General features: G+C 42.0%; 3 protein-coding genes across 4 annotated transcripts; 1 reads left to right on the top strand and 2 right to left on the bottom strand.

The window, feature by feature from the left end:
• Positions 1 to 1,176: 1,176 nt before the first annotated feature.
• Positions 1,177 to 5,873, bottom strand: LOC143368954 (uncharacterized). Its single transcript, XM_076812216.1, has 9 exons — positions 5,701 to 5,873; positions 4,579 to 4,625; positions 4,380 to 4,506; positions 4,200 to 4,293; positions 3,989 to 4,104; positions 2,939 to 3,175; positions 2,500 to 2,705; positions 2,347 to 2,415; positions 1,177 to 1,422 (listed from the first exon to the last, which is right to left on the bottom strand). The coding sequence occupies exons 2-9, from the start codon at positions 4,604 to 4,606 to the stop codon at positions 1,274 to 1,276; spliced, it is 1,026 nt and encodes a 341-aa protein (XP_076668331.1). The 5' UTR covers positions 4,607 to 4,625; positions 5,701 to 5,873; the 3' UTR covers positions 1,177 to 1,273.
• Positions 5,874 to 6,789: 916 nt separating this feature from the next.
• On the bottom strand, positions 6,790 to 13,980 carry LOC143369256 (glutamate receptor ionotropic, delta-1). Of its 2 annotated transcripts, XM_076812976.1 has the most exons (13): positions 13,633 to 13,980; positions 12,951 to 13,203; positions 12,721 to 12,865; positions 10,902 to 11,081; positions 10,670 to 10,824; positions 10,430 to 10,526; positions 10,294 to 10,360; positions 9,830 to 10,070; positions 9,573 to 9,756; positions 9,317 to 9,407; positions 8,222 to 8,377; positions 8,068 to 8,151; positions 6,790 to 7,714 (listed from the first exon to the last, which is right to left on the bottom strand). In XM_076812976.1, the coding sequence occupies exons 2-13, from the start codon at positions 13,120 to 13,122 to the stop codon at positions 7,346 to 7,348; spliced, it is 1,941 nt and encodes a 646-aa protein (XP_076669091.1). In that variant the 5' UTR covers positions 13,123 to 13,203; positions 13,633 to 13,980; the 3' UTR covers positions 6,790 to 7,345. The 2 variants fall into 2 exon arrangements, with proteins under 2 accessions (XP_076669091.1, XP_076669092.1); XM_076812977.1 differs by lacking the exon at positions 13,633 to 13,980 and having other exon boundaries at positions 12,951 to 13,206.
• Positions 13,981 to 15,005: 1,025 nt separating this feature from the next.
• Positions 15,006 to 17,907, top strand: LOC143369258 (3-hydroxyisobutyrate dehydrogenase, mitochondrial). The gene is made up of 7 exons (XM_076812979.1): positions 15,006 to 15,319; positions 15,410 to 15,489; positions 15,561 to 15,739; positions 15,986 to 16,107; positions 16,909 to 17,119; positions 17,191 to 17,317; positions 17,405 to 17,907. The coding sequence occupies exons 1-7, from the start codon at positions 15,271 to 15,273 to the stop codon at positions 17,585 to 17,587; spliced, it is 951 nt and encodes a 316-aa protein (XP_076669094.1). The 5' UTR covers positions 15,006 to 15,270; the 3' UTR covers positions 17,588 to 17,907.
• The last annotated feature ends 2,909 nt before the right edge of the window (positions 17,908 to 20,816 follow it).

Genomic DNA, 20,816 nt, shown 5'->3' with positions numbered 1-20,816 from the left:
GCGACTGATAATTATCGCCGGGCTTGGGATATCGACGTACGCAGAGCCGCCGCGAAGTAGAATGACCAATTTTTCACAAGCCTGCGATGGTCGCGGGCATGGCGAGGGGGTGGCTCGCGAATCACCGGGATCGATGCGTCTTCCGAACGAAAGGACGTCCAGGAATTTATTAAGTGTCGCAAACCAGGGCGCCGAACGCGGCATACCCTGTAATGCGGCCTGAAACATATTCCTCTGCGAGGAGGCTGTCTCGCTAATTAGCAAATCGCGCCGTTTCTTACATACTCGCAATCATACTCTTCGTACTCGTTTAGTGGAGTGATTAATCGATTATTTATTGTTGCCCGGTGTTACGTGGAATCATTTCTTACAATTAGTTGCCTGTGGTGCAGCTCGTGTTCCCTCTCATCGACGTTGATCAAGAAGATCGGCTAGGGAAGCTCAGCTGGTAGTTAAGGAACTTAAATTAGTGACGCGCGACACGTGGCGCACTCTAGAGATCCAAGTTGTTAATACCCATTTCGTTTAGCAGTTCCATTGTTTTCGACCGAAGGTAATGCTATGGTAATGTCTCTGTTATTACCCCGGCATTTATTGATTATTTCGTTATATTTATATTCCGAAAGTTTTTGAATATGTGGGGAATTTTCTCCCGTTTACCACGCAATTTTTGTTTTCTGCCCAGATTCACTCTAAAGGGGTGTAATTGACCCCCGAGAATCCGGCTATTTTCCGAATTTGTGCTGTAACTCGCGAAGTGTAAAATAATTTTTTTTACCAAATGATAGATCTAATTAAAAGAAGTAACTTTTGTCTCGAAACTTTTTTTCTATCTCTTACAGTTCGGGAGTTATAACACAAAATCTGAAAATAGCCGAATTTTCAGTGGCTAATTTTACCCCCTTCTAGTGAATTTGGGTGGCAAACAAAAATTGCGTTGTAATCAGGAGGAAATCCCCTACATTTTCACAAAGTTTCAGATTTTTTTTAATTTTCGGGCTCGGAATCTTCCCTTGTAAGTAGCTTTACTACTCGGCTTCGCCCGTTTAGCGTCTAATTTTATATAAAAAAAATTGTATTCTTTGGGGAAAATAGTCACATTCAATTATGGGACACATTTCGTGAGTTTACCGTTCGAAAGGTTTTAGGCGACAGACAAACACACAAACACACAAACACTTTCTGCTTTATATATTAAGATCCCCATACATTCATATAAAAAATTAAATTATTTTAGTCCTTCGTGTGATATTTAACTGTATCACCAGCGACGTCATTGCGTTATCGAAAACGGGCAAACTTGCGCGTTTGCTTTACCAAATCCTATGTAAGCACCTACTGGATAGTTCTCGAGCATCCAATATGCTACCGTTAATATAGTATTAAAGATTGCTCTGACTACAACGCCAATATATGGGGTGCCTGAAAAGTTCAACAAACTTAATTAGAATACACTATAGGTGTCATTTTGAATCCACATAATTGTGCGCCCTCTAACAGGCAAAACATTCACTTATAGCGAATGGAGTTTCCCGATCTGGAATATATTTTTTTAAAGTACTCATAGTAACTTAGAAATCCTGAAAATTATATCTGAAATGGACCTATTCTACTCATGTTTATTTAAGCATAATTGTCTAAAACCTGGCATCTGTATGTTTTTTGAGGTGTCGAATCCGAATACGATGTTATTTTCTGTGTGAAAAATTTTTCCCAAGGTAGTTTTCTTAATAAAAAATCGTTTTTTTTGCAGATAACTCAAAAAGGAAAGGTCGGAGATTTTTTTAAGTAGACGACTTCAAAGTGAACATGGGGAAATATGACGAAAACACTTATAATTTTATTCGAACACGGTAGAGCAGTCAATGTGAAGATCGTTGAATTGGTATCTTGCCCTAGAGGCCCAGATGTGGCCCCTGGGAGTTAAAAAAGCAGGGTCACATGGACTTTTATGTAAATTGGTGCGAGGAATCCGAGAAAAATATTAAAAAAATTCTTCGACCTTTCCTATTTGAGTTATCTCCATAAAAAACGATTTTTTATTAAGAGAACTACCTTAGAAAACTTTTTTACCCAAAAAATAATTACCACAAAAAACATACAGATGCCAGGGTTCTAGCCAATTATTTTGAAATAAGAGGAATTCTGCCGTTTTTCGCGGACGCCTCAATAACACGAGTAAAACAGCTCCATTGCAGATATATCTTTCAGGATTTCTTAGTTACTACGAGTACTTTAAAAAAAAAATTTCAAATCGAGAAACTTCATTCACTGTAAGTGAATGCTTCCTTGTAAGCAGGCCACAGATCGCTTTGCTTTCATATTTCATCGGGAGAACTCGCTTACCGTGCAAATATAGCATTACATCGCGTTGCTTCTTATTTAAGTACGAGTACCAGTCGAGAGGCTTGTCATCTGCGGATCATGAGACCATCAGTCGTCAATAAAACGATAGAAGCGCTACTGATAAATCATTAAAAATAATCAAATGGTACGAACATTCTACTCCCGTTATGTTGTGCATTAATGTTAGCATAGCATTTTTGTTGAGAGAGACATCGGAGTACCACAGACCGTCCACTGCATCTTCTGCCAGCTTTCGACTTTCAGGCACGTGATTGCTCAGGTGTTTCCCGACTATCTCGTGCATCACTCTGGTGCACAATTCGATCGTTTCCTCCATCGTTTTGCGACAGACGTTCATCCTGAGGATCATAACCGACGTATAATAATAATACTAATAATAATAATAATAATACTACTACTACTAATAATAATAATAATAATACTAATAATAATAATAATAATAATAATAATAATAATAATAATAATAATCCCAAAAAACACGAAGAGAAGTAATGGGTGAGACTCAGGAATTTGCTGCTTTTGAGTCTGACTGAGTCCAGCGTCAGATTTATTCGCACGGAGATGCACTTACCGATCCGATATACCCAGGAGGTGACCAGTGACGCGCCAAAAATGATGGAAGCCCAGTTGATCCTCGGGTGTGGCGTGGGCGAGGCCCACTTCCTTCGGCGCCACGAGAACGTACCCTGCGAAGGCGAATTGGGTGATCGCCATGTCCTTCTGATATATGCTATTGAGCCCGTTTTTAACGCGTTTGCGACCCACTGCCGCATGCTTCCAGCGTATCGTATTCAGCGACTTGAACCACCTTGAACATAACAACGCTCCCGTGTGACCGATTCGTTTCAAGCGTTGCCACTCGCGTGGAATGCCTAAATGTGCAAATCCACGACGAGACAGCAACATCGTGTCTCACACGAGACTTTAACTTCACGAGACAATTATTTAATTTATTTTATTATTTTCCAATTATCCCGCCATTAGTCTCGTTAAACTAGACTCTAATCGGACGAGTTTAATGATTTTAAGATTTTCAGAGATCTCGTCTACCGCGACTATTTCCATTATTTACATTCACTTGCTGCCTCGCGTGAAATCTCATCGCGGATTCGCACCTTAAGCGGCGATTGCGCCTTGTTGGGCTTGAAATCGGCAATTCTTTGTGAATTTCTTGGACAAAAACGGTTCGACAAATTATTTAACAAAAGTTTTCCCGATTTTGGGGCAAAACCTTTTGCAGACTCAAATCGGGGCGCTTCGTCGTCTTGGGGAGACTGCCGTTTTAACATTTTTTTATTTCTCTTTATGCATCTACTACCGCAGATAGTCACATTCACATAGATTAAGAATCTCGTTTCCTTTTTGTGCGTTCGGATAACTCTGGCAGTACTTTCCGTCAACGTCAGGAGCTCCCGATCATTTTCCAACGCTCTCTCTGTATCTGCCATGTCCTTTTGTCACTGTTGCGCAGAAATTCAGGACACAATGAAACAGCCTGACAAGCCTGAAATTAATTTGTCGACCCGTTTTTGTACAAAAACAATTCACAAGGAATTGCCTATTTTTCGGCCCAACAAGGCGCAGTCCCCCCTCAACCAGGGACTCGCTTCCAGGGACTCACTTGGAATCCGGGGCGAGCATGTCGGCGTAGTACAGAGCGTACATGAGCAACAGCGTCTGGGCGTACCGCCTGAAGGATAAGCAAACTGTCGCACTTTGCTTCGTGTATATCAGCACCTGCGAAAGTATTCGACCCGTAAGAGTGTTTATGAAATTGGCTTTATCTAAAACCGAGCGACTAATCGTCGCTGAAGGGAGAGGCGGTGTTATACCTCCGCTATGTCCGGTACGGACAATATCGCTAACAAGCCAGATAAGTGTGCCGTTGATATCCCTAGTAAATTCTTCATCTGGAACCTCTGGCCGCTAGAATAGGAACGCTCATGAGTCACTCCTCCGTTTTCCATCCCATACAAACGCCCTTTTACCCGCACAGCTTTCGTTTCACTTACATCTTGAACAGCCTCTCGTCGAACCATTCGGGCAAGTCATCCGGCGTGACTTTCACAAATTCCGAATCCATGGTGGACCTATCATCCAGCAGCAACTGGAAATGCTCGTCCACCGTGAGCGGTTGAGCTATCGAATGTTTGTTAATTTCAACGAATTCGTTTTAGTAAAGCGACTGCGAAGGATAGAAATCTCGCTTACCATCATCGATGTGCGGTTTCCTCGGCATCGTTCTTCGCGGCTAGGATCTGTTGAGGATATAATGAGTTATAATTAACGTGACTGGCGGTAGACGATTACTACAGGGAAGGTGAAGTCAGAATTAAACACGTGCAGCGTGTAACAGCGCGTCGCGCGCCGAACACTCCGCGTTTTATACGGCGCGAGGTTCCTCATTGCGCGTCGATTCATTGGAATCGACACTTTCAAGGGGATAGAGCGAAAATCACCTTGAGTGTGAAATTCTTTTTGTATTATTCGTCGTACAAAGTAAGCTACACGACTGTTCCGCTTATTATTTGCATTGTTATCTACAACAATTAGTTTCCTTTCAAAGCTACAGTCGAAAAGTATCTTATCGAGCGCGATAGTATCAGATGCCACGCTCAGATAAGTCCGGCTCCGCCTAACATAAAATTCAAGCCGTTACTTATATTATTCAGTTCAGCAGAACAGGCTTATAAAATAGGCTTAAAATTTTCTGCCGATTCGAAGAAAGTGACCAATATCTCCTTTAAGAAAATTTATTGCGGCAGAGATGCTCCGCGTAGTTGTTCGAGAAAAAATAACGAAGAAGAAATCGAAATTCTTTACGAGTTAATGCTACAACTACGGGTTTATTAGAATTCGGTTATAGTTAAAGTTCAATTGCAATTAAACCTGACGTTGACGTTGTAAGTCGTTAAGAGTAAGACGAATAAGCGAAACAGAAAGAAAATTCGAAGCGACGAAGATTTTTATTCTCATATTTTGTTCGGGGAAGAGATGCTCCACTCGCTAGCTTCGAAAGGAAGTTTTTTAATTCGAAAATTAACTTAGTAAGCGTATGTTAAATAACGTTCTGTACACTGCTGCTTTATGCTAGAGGTGTAATGTAGCCTCCAGTTATCCTTTCTCAGCATGTATGTATCTAGGCAATCTAGAGAGACGTAGAATAAACAACGAAACACGGCTCTCCACTAAACTGTTCGAATCGTACCGAAGAGAATATTCTACACTATGACACGTTCTCGCGTTTTGAGTCTGAAATATATAGCGAGTGGGTCGTCTCTTCCGGCGGGGCATCTCTCCCGGATTTATCCTATATAAAACACGTTTACGCACCGGTGAGAGCACTTTCCACTTCACGTTTACTGCTTTATATTACGACACTTGCGCACTCGAAACCCTTTCTTCGTTCACGTCAGTTACTACTTTGTCGCCGTGACTTCGTTCAATCACGGTCACGAACCAGCTGGCTGTAGCTCGCGGGCCGACTGACTTGTGCGTTAATCAAGCGCGATTATATCTACCGACGATGAGGCCGCTTCCCGCTCATTCTCTACCACCCCTGGCAATGACTTTTCGGTCATGCGTAATGCCGCGAAGTCGGCGCGACGCGCCGGATTACTTTCTACGCGAAGCAATGCGGTAGTAAATATAGGACTCGTGGTAACGGTGGATTGGTCTAATACAAAGTAATTGCCTAAAAAATAATTAAGGCATTCGTTTGTTATCCACTGAAAAGTAATGGATAAACCAAGTACAGCTTGGAGAAAAGTATTTGGCAAACGGAAGCTTTGGGAAAAAGTATTCGTCCATATAAATTTCCGAAGAAATTAACCATAAGGCAAACGGAAGCTTTGGGAAAAAGTATTCGTCCATATAAATTTCCGAAGAAATTAACCATAATTTAACGCATAACTTGCATTACTTATGGCACTTAGCCATGATTCACGCACAAGCCAATATTATTCAGCTACGACTTTCTCCGCAAACAGTCGGCATACCCTCAAAACGCTACGTAATTGTAAACTCTGTGTCATCGCTGCTATCCATCGTTATCCTAGCTGCTGCGTCATCCTACGCTTCTGCCCTATCCCGCTATTCCCCCGTCTTACTTCCCAAAATCCGTAAAAACTCACCACATTTCCTCATCCGCAGCTATTAGGATTCTAAAAGTCATCAGCCTCAGACACAGAGTACAGTTTAAAACGGTGAAACGTTGAATACTTTTAATTTAGTATAATAACTGTATTATTGATAAACGGAAGTTCAGAATATTCTTTCTCTCCATTACAGAAGTGCAAGTAATCGTACAAGATGTGGACCTCGCCTAACCGAGTCTTAAGGTGAATGTCCCAATTTCTGTCAAATGTCAAATTGACACAGTGGTAAAAGATCGATGAAGTGACAAGGTCACAAGGTAGATAGTTATTTTTCCATATTTGTATATTCATATTCACGACTTAACACTTGCTTTTTAGATTTTTCACAAATTTCGCATAAAATAAAACGATACGCGGGGCATAAGTACTGCTTGTTTACAAGAATCACAAATAACAGAGCAGTATAACTTATGACAAAAGTAAAAATTATTACAAAAATTACGACAGCCAGTGCCTTACTTTAAATGGCAGGTATGCCAGCGAATTAACGAAACTAGCGCGAACCATGCATATAATTTTCCGAGGTGATAACGCTCTTTGATCTAGTATGCGTTCCGTGGCCCTGTGTTAACACAAGCGCGGCAAGTTGGCGCGAATTAACCCTTGCTTGCGAGCGTGCGAGCGTGACGTTAACAGAAAGCCAAAATCTTTCAAGTTGGAATGACTGGCTTAAGTGTGCAGACATTACGTACCGTGACACACGATATCTTGTTTGGAATGTATCAAAGTTCGAGATTAGAGCGGGTCATTAAGCAACCGAATTTTATCTATTCGGGAGTTAATATGTCAAAGAAATCGGACCGTGTCTAATGAAAACACAATCAGTCCATTGGCGCTGGAAATCGCGACGAAAACATGTTGGGTACATCTCGTTTAGGATCGTCACGGTGCCGCTCAACTTTCTCAGCTGTGGATCTACGGTTGCTGGCTATGCTTCGGAGAACGTCCCGAATGGAGGTCGATCTAGCGGCACGTGTCAGCTCCAAATGAAATACTAAAACCGCTATCGTGGCACCGATCAGAAGCAACGAAAATCCCGCAGCTAACGGCGTCAGCCCAAGGACTTGCACGCTCCCGTCGTATCCGTCATGTTCTATGAGAACCTGGCGAAGGTTATAGCTGTCGCGTCTGCGGATGACGTCGCGCAAATGCCAAATCGTAATACCTGCTTCTTTTAGCCGTAGCATTACCTGCAAAAAAAAAAACGAATAACCAAGTAGTATTTTCCTGAGCTGTAGCACTGCTAAGTACGGTCGTAACTTTTTCTTCCTCGCTTGTTAAGATTTCGCCGTCTTACTGCCCCCCAGTGGCAATCGCACGGATGCCTCTGTGCGCGTCCGACGTGCTACCAGGCTCGTGCAAGGCATAATAGTTTGTAGGCATGGAAACAGTTCTGCCTGCATGTCGTAGGCAGCACGAGCCGACATATCATTAGCAAGTTACACTAGATCAAGTCATTTAGAAATTTTGGCGCATAGTCTGCGGCTTCGACGTAGACGCTGGAGTGTTAGACGTTGCGACGAAATATTTAAAATGCCTTTACCGTGTTCACAGGTTTTAGTAGCCACGATTGGAGAGCGAAGGCGGCGTAAAATCGCCCCACCGGCTCCTTCATGAGTCTGTAATTCTATCGTAGAGTTGAATTAGATATTCGCACGATCCCGACATCAAGTATTCATCTGACGCAACAGATTTACCTTAAGATCCTCGTTCTCGATGTAATCGTCCGGAAAGAAGCACGTGTCGACGATTTTACCCAGTATTGCGTAATTGCCTTGCTTCATGTATGTTTTCCATTGCGTGTCATTCTCCAGGTAACGATATCTTCTCGGAAGCTGCGCCGAGTATTGGTTCTAAGGGGGGATAGATGAGACAGGTAGGGGAGGCCGGGGCTGGTAGGCCAGTTTTACAGTGTTTGATTTTTAATAAATTATGCGGACGAAGTATCATTAAACCGGTTAGTATATTTCATAAGGCATGCATTTGGCTATCTGATTAAATTATTAAAGCTGACTTAATGTGACTGCAATTAAGGTATTTTAATGTTTTTCTAACACCATCCACGCTGGTCAACCAGCCCCATGATCGGGGCTGGTAGACTTACAGTATGGGGTAGGTTGACAATCAGTTAAGGAAATGTTACTAACAACTTATCTCAGTTGTAATAAACTAACACAATGTCACAAGAGTTGTTTCATTATAAAATATTAATTATCTTTCGTTCATTTTTTAATAATAAACTGAAAAAATTTTTCAACTTAATCATAAATTATGTATATTCATAACATAATGAAATTTAAATGAAAAATAAAAATCGCTTTCCGAATAACAAAATAACAAGTTAAACCTTATCTACGTTATCAGTCAACCAGCCCTGAACGATCATTTTGACTTTAATAAGCTATATCACCTTCAATTATTTATGTGTAAACAAAAAATACTGCGTCAATAGATCGTCTAATAGGCAAACTTTAAAATAGTCTGTTAACATTTATTCTGTTGCAACTATATAGGGCGTGAAAACAAAAAATCTTGAAGAAAAAAATATTTACCTACGCAGTCAATTTTTCGATAAACGCTGATAACTGTCGAGAAACGTGCGATCGCGGGGTCGGGCATAAATGCATGGCATAGTAGAAGTGACTTCTTTCTACAGTAAGTCTTTCCGCAGTCGAGCATACGTCGGTGCAGAGTTACGAACAATTAGTCAACCTACCCCTTGCCACAACCAGCCCCGGTCTCCCCTATTACAGGTTCGATTGAAACAGCCTGGCGGAATGTGTGACACGTACGGTCAGATCGAAGTAGTCGCGAAACGATGGCACTTGACCCTTCCTTCCCCAGGTCAAATTCGCCGCGAGGAACTGCTCGACGGTGTCGATCCTGAGGATGCAGAAGCGCGGGCAAAATATTTTCTCAGATGGGAACTATAAGAGCGTCGATTAGACGGCAATAAAAGCCGCTCAAAGATATCCTTTTTGGCTGTGTTTATAGTAGCTGCGCTAAGAGTAAAAATCAACTCCAAATCAACGATCACTTCAGCGTTACCTTTCTTCGTACTCTGAACTGGCCAGCCTGGCTGCGAGGCTGCTGCAATAAGCTGCGATTATTAACCATCCGGCGGTGCGCCACAGAAGCACCTGTATTTTGTTGCTCTCGGTAGCGCTCGGTACCGAGCTGCTCAGCAAGAAACCGATCAGGTCGATCAGAGTGATCAGAAAGTTCCGGAAACCTGTGGAGCGTGGATTAGGGGCAGTCGCGCGTAATGGAATTTGGCAGGGACCAGCTGCGTATTTCGGACATACGTTTCGGATACTTCGTATCGATCCAGGCACGGCTGTACGTGTAAAGGCTGTGAAGGAGCACCGTGGCCACGAGGAGGCACCAAACTTGCCTTGAAAACGGCCTAACGAGCGCCCAAAAGTTTGTCGTTCGGCGAGGACGAGGTACCAAGAAATGTATGTACAGTTGGTACCACGGCTCTGACAAATGCACGAATGTATTTTGATCGTGCGTTATCCAAATGCTGGCGAATGCCACGTCTGCCTGAAAAATTCAGCCACGCTTTTTTAGTCGCAGGAGGAAATTCTTCTAAGGCAATCGTTTCAACATGACAACTCACAGATCTGAGTTATGGTTGATTTGCTAAAAAGACAGTGAACTGTTTTTAAAGTCGCCCCAAGCCTCTGTGTCTATATTTTTTCCAATCTCTTTCGCCCGAGACTTACCACCCCCCGCCACACCGAAAAAAATTTACAGCGATAAATACCTTGTTCTCGCGTAGCATTTCTATCATACCACCTTTCCACACTGTTTCGCTGATACGCCTGCCATATCTGCGCATAGATACGTGTTAATACAGTATTGCGATACATGCGAAAGTAGATGTTGTAATTCACACTTACGTCTCATTTCCCTCCGGTCTTCTTATTGTCCAAGTAAAATTCAATTTCTCCGCCATGATCTTGAACAGCTGCATTTCGATACCGTCCCCCTCCAAATCTACAGTTTCAGGCCAGCGACACATTTGCGTATTGTCCGCGCGGTCGGTCCGCGCCAGCGTAACACACAGGGACTTTAAGAGTATGCTTCTCAACAATTAACCCGCCACGGTTAATAACGTAATAAGCGTGAACGTAACTAACCGTCGTCCACTGCGAAAACTTCTACTCGCACGCCGTCGATAGTTTTATTTACCGTGCGATTTAGATATGTCATCGGAGGTCGATATATACTGCAAGCTTTTAATTCCCTGCCGCGCATATTCGGGCTATCATTTGTGCGTTCACGTTCCTCGTAGCTTTCCATGTCAGCACATAGTGAAACAATATTATAAGAGTGTTTCGAAATAGCATATTTGTGTTTTACTCGGTGTACCTATCAAGCTCGATGAATACTCGCGGCTTTATGTAATTTTCCGACAACCTCCAGTTTCCCGATAAGGAAACGATATTTACATTCGCGAGCCCATATATAGACTCATTGAATACATTGGAGTGATTGGGAACATAGTTATCCACAATGACAAGTACTTCTGTTTTCCACATCGGCGACACTCTGCGATAAGAAGGTAACGTGTCATTTAGGAGAGACGTATTCTTTTCGTCGTAGGGTCATTTCGGGAGAGACGCGCCACATTTCTTCTATTGCTTGTAAAGTCTTAAATAAGTACAACTGAAAGTATAGGTAAATGTACGTGTAAAAATAAGGTTAGAACGTTATTATGCCGCATTGTCGTTCCCGTGAAAGCGAGCGCTCTGCTTCGTATCCCCACCCGCCGACGTAAGTGACGGTAGCACCCGAAAGCGAGCCGAGTGACGCCCGACACTACCGAATGTAACTGTGTGCGCGCACACATGTGAACACATACCTCCACGCGACGTGCCATCGGTGACGCCAACGTTGGCGGTACGACAGTCGCGCGTCGCGGCCGCTCAAGCCACAGCGGAACATTTTCCTAAACGGTAACTTCAAACATAAAGTCCGCAGGTAAAAAATTATCGAAGCGGGTTCTGGCGGGACTCAAAAGAATCGGCGGACTCTCCGCTTTAAAACGAGCTTAAGACAATGATGCTCCGGTCATCCCTCGCGGAGATACAGTGAGTTGAAGAAAAAATGGAATTTCTACAATTTTTAAGCATATTTTCGAGAGGACATGGCACACCGAAATGTTAGCCGAATGGAAAGAGCAAAAGATGCGTCTCAAAGAGGAAAGAATTAAAGTAAATGAAACGATTTTTCCTTCGAAATTGAATAACTCGGCCAAAAAAAATCGCACAAGAAATTAATTACTCTGTTTTTACACAGGTAAGTGGTCGCTTTGGACTGGTGTAAATGGAATCTGTGTAAAAAATTTCATACTCCTCGTGGAACATCGTAAAGATGAAGAAATTTTTTTTAAAATCGACCATGTGCTCTTTATATCGCTATAACTTTGTCGAAAAGCGATACAGCTGATATTTGAAAAAGGCAGCTGAAAGTGGAGATTCCACGGGTTCAAACCATATTTTCAAAATATCCATAGACTATTTTTGCCGGAATTATGACCATGCGAACTTGCCCCTATTTTTCGGGTTCCTAGAGGTGATCCTTTAATGAATGCGAGGCGTATAGTTCTAATCATTGCTGGCTGCAGTCCGGACTGTCTTTTTATGTTCTTCTGTAGTGCCTTTTCTACGTTTTCTTGTTTTACTTCCTCGAATAATTTTCTTTTACTTATATTTTCTAGACTAGTACGTATTTGATCTATATTTTCTTAACAGACTCTATTTTGAACGCTACAAACTTCCGTTAACAAAATTTTGAAAAGAGTTAAAAAAAATAGATAACTGACGAAGAAAACTCTTTCCAAAATTTTTTTAACGGAAGTTTGTAGCGCTTATTGCACCATTAAACTTTTGTTTGAAACATTTTTTCTGCCTGTTGTACTTTCAGAGTTATACGCGAAAAAGTGGAAGTGCCAATTTGACTTTGAGGCGATAGGGTCCAGATGAAATACACCGTTGTTCCTGTTTTGAGTCACTCTAAAAACCCACAAAGCTGCGTTCCAACCGGTGAGTCCGGGTTCGCGGTGTTCCCTAGTAAGTAGTATTAACAGTTCAATGTATGCTGCCAATTATTTAGTGCAGAACAGGATGCGGTGCATCCCTCCTTCAGGTGCGTCTCTCCCGAAATGACCCTACATTATGTCTTTTACTTGTCCATGAGTTTCTCGAGTTCTTCGGCGTTGGCTCCCAGTAAGAAGTACCCGTCGCATTCGTGGGCGCTCTTCCCCAAGAGATACTCGTACGGATATACACTCCTGAATTGCCTGAAAATCAGCCCGGAATCCTCGATAGAATCTGAATAAAATTTAGGAAACAGATGCAAGTGATACTTGCGAAAGCACACGCGCCTCAGACCCTATGAAAACCTCGTTGCACCAACCACTTAGGAAGACGCTGCAACACCTGGAAACGGGAAACGACGACTTCACGATGGTCGTAAAATTGTCATCAGATATCCAGGGTCCAGCGCGGGGCACGCGTATATCGTTCTTGTTAGCCAGCACGTGGAAAAGAAGCAGCGGAAATGTGCGGAGAAACGAGCTCGCCTGCATGGTGTACCCTAATCCTCGCGCAAATAATGCACGCTCGCGTCGCGTCGCTCAGTCCTCGACGCACAGTGGGATAAACTGCTCCTTTTTGGGTAAAAATCGTAGAGCTTTTGATAGGAATAGGATAGAGGGATGATTCTTTTTCGAGGTTAAAGCTAAGATGTTGCAGAATAAGGGAAAAATATTGGGAATATTTGACAAAAAAGTTTTGACCTTGAAAATCTACGTCAAACTTGACATTTTCGAAGCAAATGTTGGTTTTTCCGTTATAACGTGTAGTTGAAGCTTTTTCTTGACTTATTATACATCGTTTCGTATAGTTTTTGACACGGTGAATGTAAATCCGTTCGCAGAATTTGCGTAGGCCTTCAGGATTTTTTCCCTTATTCTGAAACATCTTAGCTTTAACCTCGACGAAGAATCAACCCTCTATCCTATTCCTATCAAAAGCTTGACGATTTCGACACAAAATGGAGCGGTTTGTCCCACTGTGCGGCGCGCTTGTTTACTTACAGCGTACTTTGACCGGCACCAATCGTATCGCGAATCACGGAATCAATCTAATCACGGAATCAATCTAATCACGGAATCAATCTAATCACGGAGCCTCTGATCTTGCCCCCGCGATACGCGGCGCAAACACAATGCCCAGTCTAGGAATATGAGTAGAGTTCCTACTTATTGTTAGAGTGTACGACTCGACTTAGGCGACGCATATCGTGCGTGGGTACAGAGGCTACTGTTTATACATGCCTGCGCGTGCAATTTATAGGCAAACACGAATGTTCAGGGTGCAGTTTGACGGCAGATAAGAAGCACGATAAAGATGCCTGTGCAAATGGAATTATAGGCCTTTGGATGGCACAAAATGTAATTACGCTTCCAGCCTCGGCCAAAGTTTCGTACTCCAGATGCTTAACTAGCGATGCTTGAAATATTAATAGACGACGCGTTTCGCACGTCAAAGTGCAATGAAGCCATTAATGAGAGCATTCGGTCCTATCATTCGTCAGGGCTTGTGCCGTCGTTGGTTGTTTTACGTGTTCCTGCGCGATATGATCCGAGCACAAGTAATGAATAGGAGTCTCGTTGACTTGCAAATGTTCTTTTTTAGTCGATCAACCGCTTACTATGTGGCGATATCATTCACGACCGCAACTAGCACATCAATCCAATGACAGCATTTGCAACCGGTCTAATTTATAGCGCGAAGAGGATGATTGCATATGATTGAATATGCATCGCAGCACACGCGATACTATCTACATTTAAGCACTCTTCCTTTATCCCCGTGTAACGCTATTGGAGATGTAAGAACATAATTTGACTGCAACGTAATAGGATGCGCATGTCTAATTAACAATAGTGTCACGTCCTGCGCCAAGGGCTGATCAAGTTCTTCCGCCGCTCTGGGCGAAAACGATTGTTGCTGCCCCTTGTATTTAATTGCAAATAATTATTTGAAAATATCATTTCTCACAGCGTGTGAAATTTTATTACTAACGAAAGCCTTTTGCAAAGATCTTTAATATAGGCACGCGCCTTTCCCTAGTATAATAGTAATTATGTGGGTGATTTAAAAACAATTTACAAGTTTGATAGTAAATTCAAACATGCGTCACCTACTTTACCGCGTTTTCAAAAAGTTTCACTTCTTTAGATATATTTTCGCATACAGTTCTCACTACGATACAGCTTACGATACTTGCTGCTTCTAGTGGCGTCATAACAGCGCGCAGAGAAAAAGGGGCACAGTTCGACTGGAATAAAATCAACAAAATTATCGTGCCGATAAAAGTTCGCCAGTGTCGCGGAGATCTATAAGCGCCCGTTGATAACGCTAATCGTGTTCTTTTTCTGGTAAACATTTCTCGCACGCCGACCGAAACTATCGAGTTCGTATTCCGCCTGAAGGCATTACGTCGCTGAGAATCATTCATACTCCCTGCTTTACATGCAACGAGGCTCTCTTGAACTTACGACGCCGCGCAACGCCTATTCACTTCTCCAAGTATATCCGGCAATCTGGTATTAAAATTCAATTCCCCCCCGTTAATCAGCAGTTGCCGCGACCTCGTCGGACACCATACCGGGTCAGTAAATCACTGGAGCATCGCTCTGTCGACATATTGCGGAAAACACTTTCCTGGCATGAGCGTCTTCATTCTATCCACTTCGCTCCTTGTCCATTCTGCTGCGGGTAAGCCTACCTTCCACAGCCAACTAAGTCTCCCTGCGCGACGTTCTGCACGAGGAACCCATTCTGCTAACCCTTCCACGTGTGCTTCAGGAGCACGATGCTTCTCGCGAGTAGGGTTCGTTGGTTTAGGCAACATGGGTGGTCACATGGCGAGGAACCTCTTGAAGAAGGTAATTCGTAATTCCAATCGATGCAGAATGACCTTGGAATTCAATGCCAATCATCTGCATGTGCATCACAGGGTCACAAATTGACCGTCTTCGATGTCAACGGGTCAGCCGTTTCGAGTCTAACGAAAGCGGGTGCTAATGGTGTCTCAAGTGCTGCCGAGGTAGTCAAAGACGCAGATGTTGTTGTTTCGATGCTGCCGTCGAACCAGCACGTCCTAGATGTTTACAGTGGCAAATATGGCATATTAAGGTAAATAAATAGTTCCAATACTCCTCGATTATAGTCGATCAATAATCTGCCAACCGCTTCACCGTTCGGAGGCTGAGTTGGGCATTAACTAAATTAAAAATCATTTAAATAACGGATCGAATAAAAGTTACTGTAACTTCGCTCGATAAATGGCGAATAATTTGTTTAACTTTCATTCGTTATTCGAAATTTTTATTTAAATAAAAAGTTTGCCCATGTCTGTCCTGTAGTCCTTTGTGCTTCCAGTTCAGCAAAAAGAAGTGCCCTGCTCATCGACAGCAGCACCATAGATCCATTTGTGTCCCAAACGTTGGCAAAAGAGGCTAGCAAATCCGGGGCTAGGTTTATAGACTGCCCAGTGTCTGGAGGTAATTTAAGGGGGTATTCCCGTCTAGAGGGACGAAATACTCTATCCTCTTTAAGAATGACGCACAAAAAAAACAGAGTTTTTACCCATGGGCATTATATCCACAAGTGTTTATTAATATTTCATTAAGATGTAAAAAAAAAATTTCAGCTATATATAAAAAAATAATAATTAATGGAGATATGAGTTTTTCTCAAATGGTATTTTTCATACGCACGATATCTTAACTTCTAGTTGGCCCATATGGTCCATCTTTTTCGTACACTTTCAGAAAACATATAATTGTAGTCGGTAACAGAATCAAGGCGAAATAGTTTTTTTTCACAAATTTAAGGCCGTTTAAAAACGAAAAAAAAAACACGGAAAAGATAAGTTTAAATTCAAAGTCCCGCCATTTTGTGAATTTTTAATTTTTTTTCATAAATCTGCTACCGGCTATAGCCACTCTCTTGCTGATTAAGAATCCTTTTGGTTTTTTTGTTTTGGATCAGCGGAACAGCTGGAATCGTATCTACCATGAGGCAACTTTTTTTCGCGCACGCTTTACGAGATCACGCATATCTCCATTAATTATTATTATATATGGGTGAAATTTTTTTTACAGCTAAGTGAAATGTTAATAAATACGCATGGACAATGCTCGTCGATGAAAACTGTGTGGTTTTTTTTGTGCATCGTCCCTAAGGGAAGGCAAAAAATTGGCCTTCTAGACGAGAATACCCCTTAAGCTACTTAGTCTGCAGCGTGAATGTTGGAAGGAGAAGATGGGAATGGAGATTCATAGTGTGTTTATTTTGCACAGGCGTGAATGCTGCTAAAGACGGCACGTTGACGTTTATGGTGGGAGGGTCGAGGGAAAATTTCGAGCTTGCCAAGCCGCTGTTAGAATCAATGGGATCTAGGATCGTGCACTGCGGGGACGTGGGTATGGGCCAAGCTGCGAAATTATGCAACAACATGCTTCTGGCTGTTAGTATGATCGGCACAGCGGAAGCGTTCAATCTTGGGCAGAAGTAATGAGTAAACGATTTAGTCGGTAATGCGCCACGAGCAGGATTCTTCTACTGAACTTGTCGCGTTTCAGGCTGGGCTTGGACGCAAGCGTGTTGGCTGACATAGTAAACTCGAGCTCTGGTAGGTGCTGGTCCTCGGAACTGTACAATCCTGTTCCAGGAATTCTCGATAATGTGCCAAGCTCTAAAAATTACGAGGTTGTCAAACATTTGCTTCTGAACGTGTCTTGGTATTCGAGCTGTGCGCGTTGTTTCTTAATAATTAAGGTGGTCTTCGAATTATAGGGAGGCTTTGGGACAGCTTTAATGGCTAAAGACTTGGGCCTGGCGCAGTCAGCTGCGATGAAAGCGGAGGCAACTATCCCCTTGGGTTCTTTGGCCCATCAAATTTTTAGAGCGATTATTGCTCAGGGACACGCAAAGAAAGACTTCAGTTTTGTCTACCACTTCTTGAAAGGACAGAAGTGATATCAACGCTGTGTATACTCTTGATGGCGAAGTAATTATTGTTCATTGGCGTTGCGTTAACTGTGATTTAATAAAAGATGGGGGATTCAATTGGTATCCTGTTTTAATTAATCAGGAATTTAAAGTAATGACAATTTTTAAAGTCCTCTCTGCTTCAGCATCTTATTGAAATATACCAAGTTACAATTCCTTTGCGAGGTATTCCACGTTACATCATGAAAGCATGTCTTCCACAAATAATGTTGTTGTTCATATAAATTTGTATGTTAAATAAATTTGTTTTGCGTTAAATAAACCCGAACAGGGCAGCAAGGTTAAAAGGCGTATGTGTTCTTGTTTTGCTGTGATCCTTCTTTCTCGGTCGTTGCACGGAATACGTTTATAAAACGATCTTTAAATTGTTACTCTAACAGAATCATTTGTAAATCGCGGGTTTCGAATGACCTAGGTTTACACGTGTGGAATTCTAATTCCTACCACGCGTAGCGTTACAATCTGTTTCGAGACTTCACCGGTAACGTTGCATGCGACACTAAAATGGTAAGAGGTCCCAGGACCCCCCAAACCGGTGACAGAAAAATGTATTGGTTGATAGGTCTATCCTATACCTCGTCTGTGCCATTAGTGTTTCAAGAGATCGGTGTTTAGATAAGGTAAAAGGTCTCTATTCCTTTATCTTGTCTGTGTCATAGTCTAGGAATCTGTACAACGAAGCCCAAATGGTATTTGCTTTCAATGCTATCTCGTAGCTGTATAACAATATTTACTGTAAAGAGGATTCCAGTGTCAACAGATGTCACTATACACGAGTTTTCAGGGAGACTTGCATAGGTTTTAGTAACTATGAATGAATGAAAAGGGGAGGTCGAGTACGAGGCAGACTAAATTGTTACGCAAAAGATATAGGAATACAAAATAACCCCAAAAAGCACTATGAAGCATTGCGGAAAGTAGCAGTTTCAATCCATAAATTATTATAGGAGATCCGTGAATGATCTTAACGCGAATTTTATGCGGGACGTGTCGTGTCGACAGCGCCTTATGAGTAATACGCTAAATATTCGCGTGGTATCGCGATTACGTGGCAATATAGCTGAAACTCGTTCCTCGGGCGTTGACTTCTTGCAAAACCACGATAGAGCGCGGTGTTTTGGGAATTATTCAATTTCTTTAAACATCGTTCATTTTTGATTTTGGGTACCTATGTGGATTCAAAATTAGAATTGTAATGGAATAACTTGATTAACTTCGTTTTTATTATTCTACACTACAAATCTGTTTCGAAGTAGCGCAAAGGTGCTTTTCAAAAGTGGAGTTTTTATGCAATGGGACATAATTCTATTCATTTGAATTCCATTATTCGTAAGTGAGAATCAATCATTTGTATTATATTTTCTCAACGAATAGGCATAAATAAATGACGCTTAAGTCAGAAAATAATTTGAAGCGTGACTGGATTTCGTGTTTCATTTAAAACTTCGCCCATCAAGGAAACAGATATTCCATTATCTTGCTCTTCAGTCATGGTAATTGGACGAGCTTTAATTGCATAAAATAATTGGCAACCACGATAACAGTGTTCATGCACGCGGCAGCATGGACATTATATCGCCGCTTAATTACTTGCTGCGGAATTTAGAGAATAATTGTATACCTACTGTGAGCTAGATTTTATGCTGGCTGGAAGTGCCACATCTGCTAAACGCACGAACGGCCAAACTTCTATTCCACGGTGCTTGATTCTAAACAACAGCATCCGGGACAATAATGTCCAATTGTCGACTTCGCGGATCGAAGTATCGAAGGCGAGGTACAATTGACACCATTAGAAACCAGCAGTGCCGTTTTATTCGCCTTGGTCAGCGTTTCCACAGGGGCACTCTCGTTATTCTTTCATCAAAAAATAATGCAACGGGCTTGTTCCGCGGAGCAGATAGAAATTGATGGTCACCCTTGGCATTTCGCGCACCGAACTCGAAGGGGGGAATCTTGGAACCATTTTGTCCATTAATTATCTTCAACGAGCTCTCTTTCTTTTCTCACCATTTGGGCACTGAATTCTTATACAATATTGGGCCCGTCAATAGCGAAGCACCTTGTGTACATTTAAAAGTGAGCAAGTAGAATAATCTTTCTGTGTTTCTTCTGTTGCTAATGCCATTACACTCACAAGATTGCTTCTTAATGCCCATCTACAGGCCCGGCTCGAGCCTTTTCGCGCTTTTTATTTATTACACGATTTATAAATTTATAAATTTGAGCTCCGAATTTTTATAAAAAGATACATTTGAGAAATGAGATGTCGTTGTTTTAATGTAAGGCGAACGTCCCAATTTCTGCTGATTTAAGAGGTAACTCGTCATAAAGAAGGTGTAAAAAAATTGTTTGTGATCAAAATTTGCGGAGTAATTGATTAATTCTTCAATAATAAATCAACCAATTCAAAGACTATTTAATAAAGATATTTCAAGATGTTTAACTATTAGTAATTTGTAATTAAATATATAATCCTCTAAATGTCCGTATTTCTGCTCATGAAAAACAGCGATGTATGTATTGACCCAAGCTCGTGCAATACTCGCGTAAATGTTTAAATAGTTTAGAATTATTTTGTTGCAACTATAGTACAAACGTAACGCATATAATAATAAGAGAAATACGAAATGAGCAGAAATTGGGACATTCACCTTACATAGTTTTATTTTGTAAAATTCTCCCCTGAAAAGCACTATATTCTTTCACAGTGTACTATATCTTCATCACATTGGGCCGTACAGTACATTTTCCCCCCAAAAGTTGGCAACCCCATATTTAATCCTCCGCGATCTACAAAAGTTCAAATCTGCATTACACACCTTTCCCACTAGAGCTGATAAAAACAAAAGAGTTACATCGCGGAACCAAATGAGCTGCCAATCTCAGAATCACTACCATATCATCTCCCATTCAATAATCGCGTCACCTACTAAAAGCACTCTGCTCGGTCGATCAGATTAAGGTGAGCAAGTTGAAGCGCGAAGGATCAAGCACCCGTCAAATAAACCCGTCGAATTAAACGCGCCCCAACATGGTGCTCTAAAAACCATCCGCCTTAGAGCCTCACCCCATTACAGGCCTTGCGAAAAAAAATAATCATCCCCCGATGTCCCTCGAATTCCAGCAAAGTGACGTAGAGGAGCCAGCTGGCGGGTTTCAAGCACCGGGGCGCCCGAAATCTCCACGTTCACCC

Source organism: Andrena cerasifolii, chromosome 5 (genome assembly GCF_050908995.1).
Source record: "Andrena cerasifolii isolate SP2316 chromosome 5, iyAndCera1_principal, whole genome shotgun sequence".
In the NCBI taxonomy this organism is placed as follows: Eukaryota; Metazoa; Arthropoda; class Insecta; order Hymenoptera; family Andrenidae; genus Andrena; species Andrena cerasifolii.
Note: the sequence above shows the minus strand (reverse complement) of the source record. Positions and strands in the feature narration are given on the sequence as shown.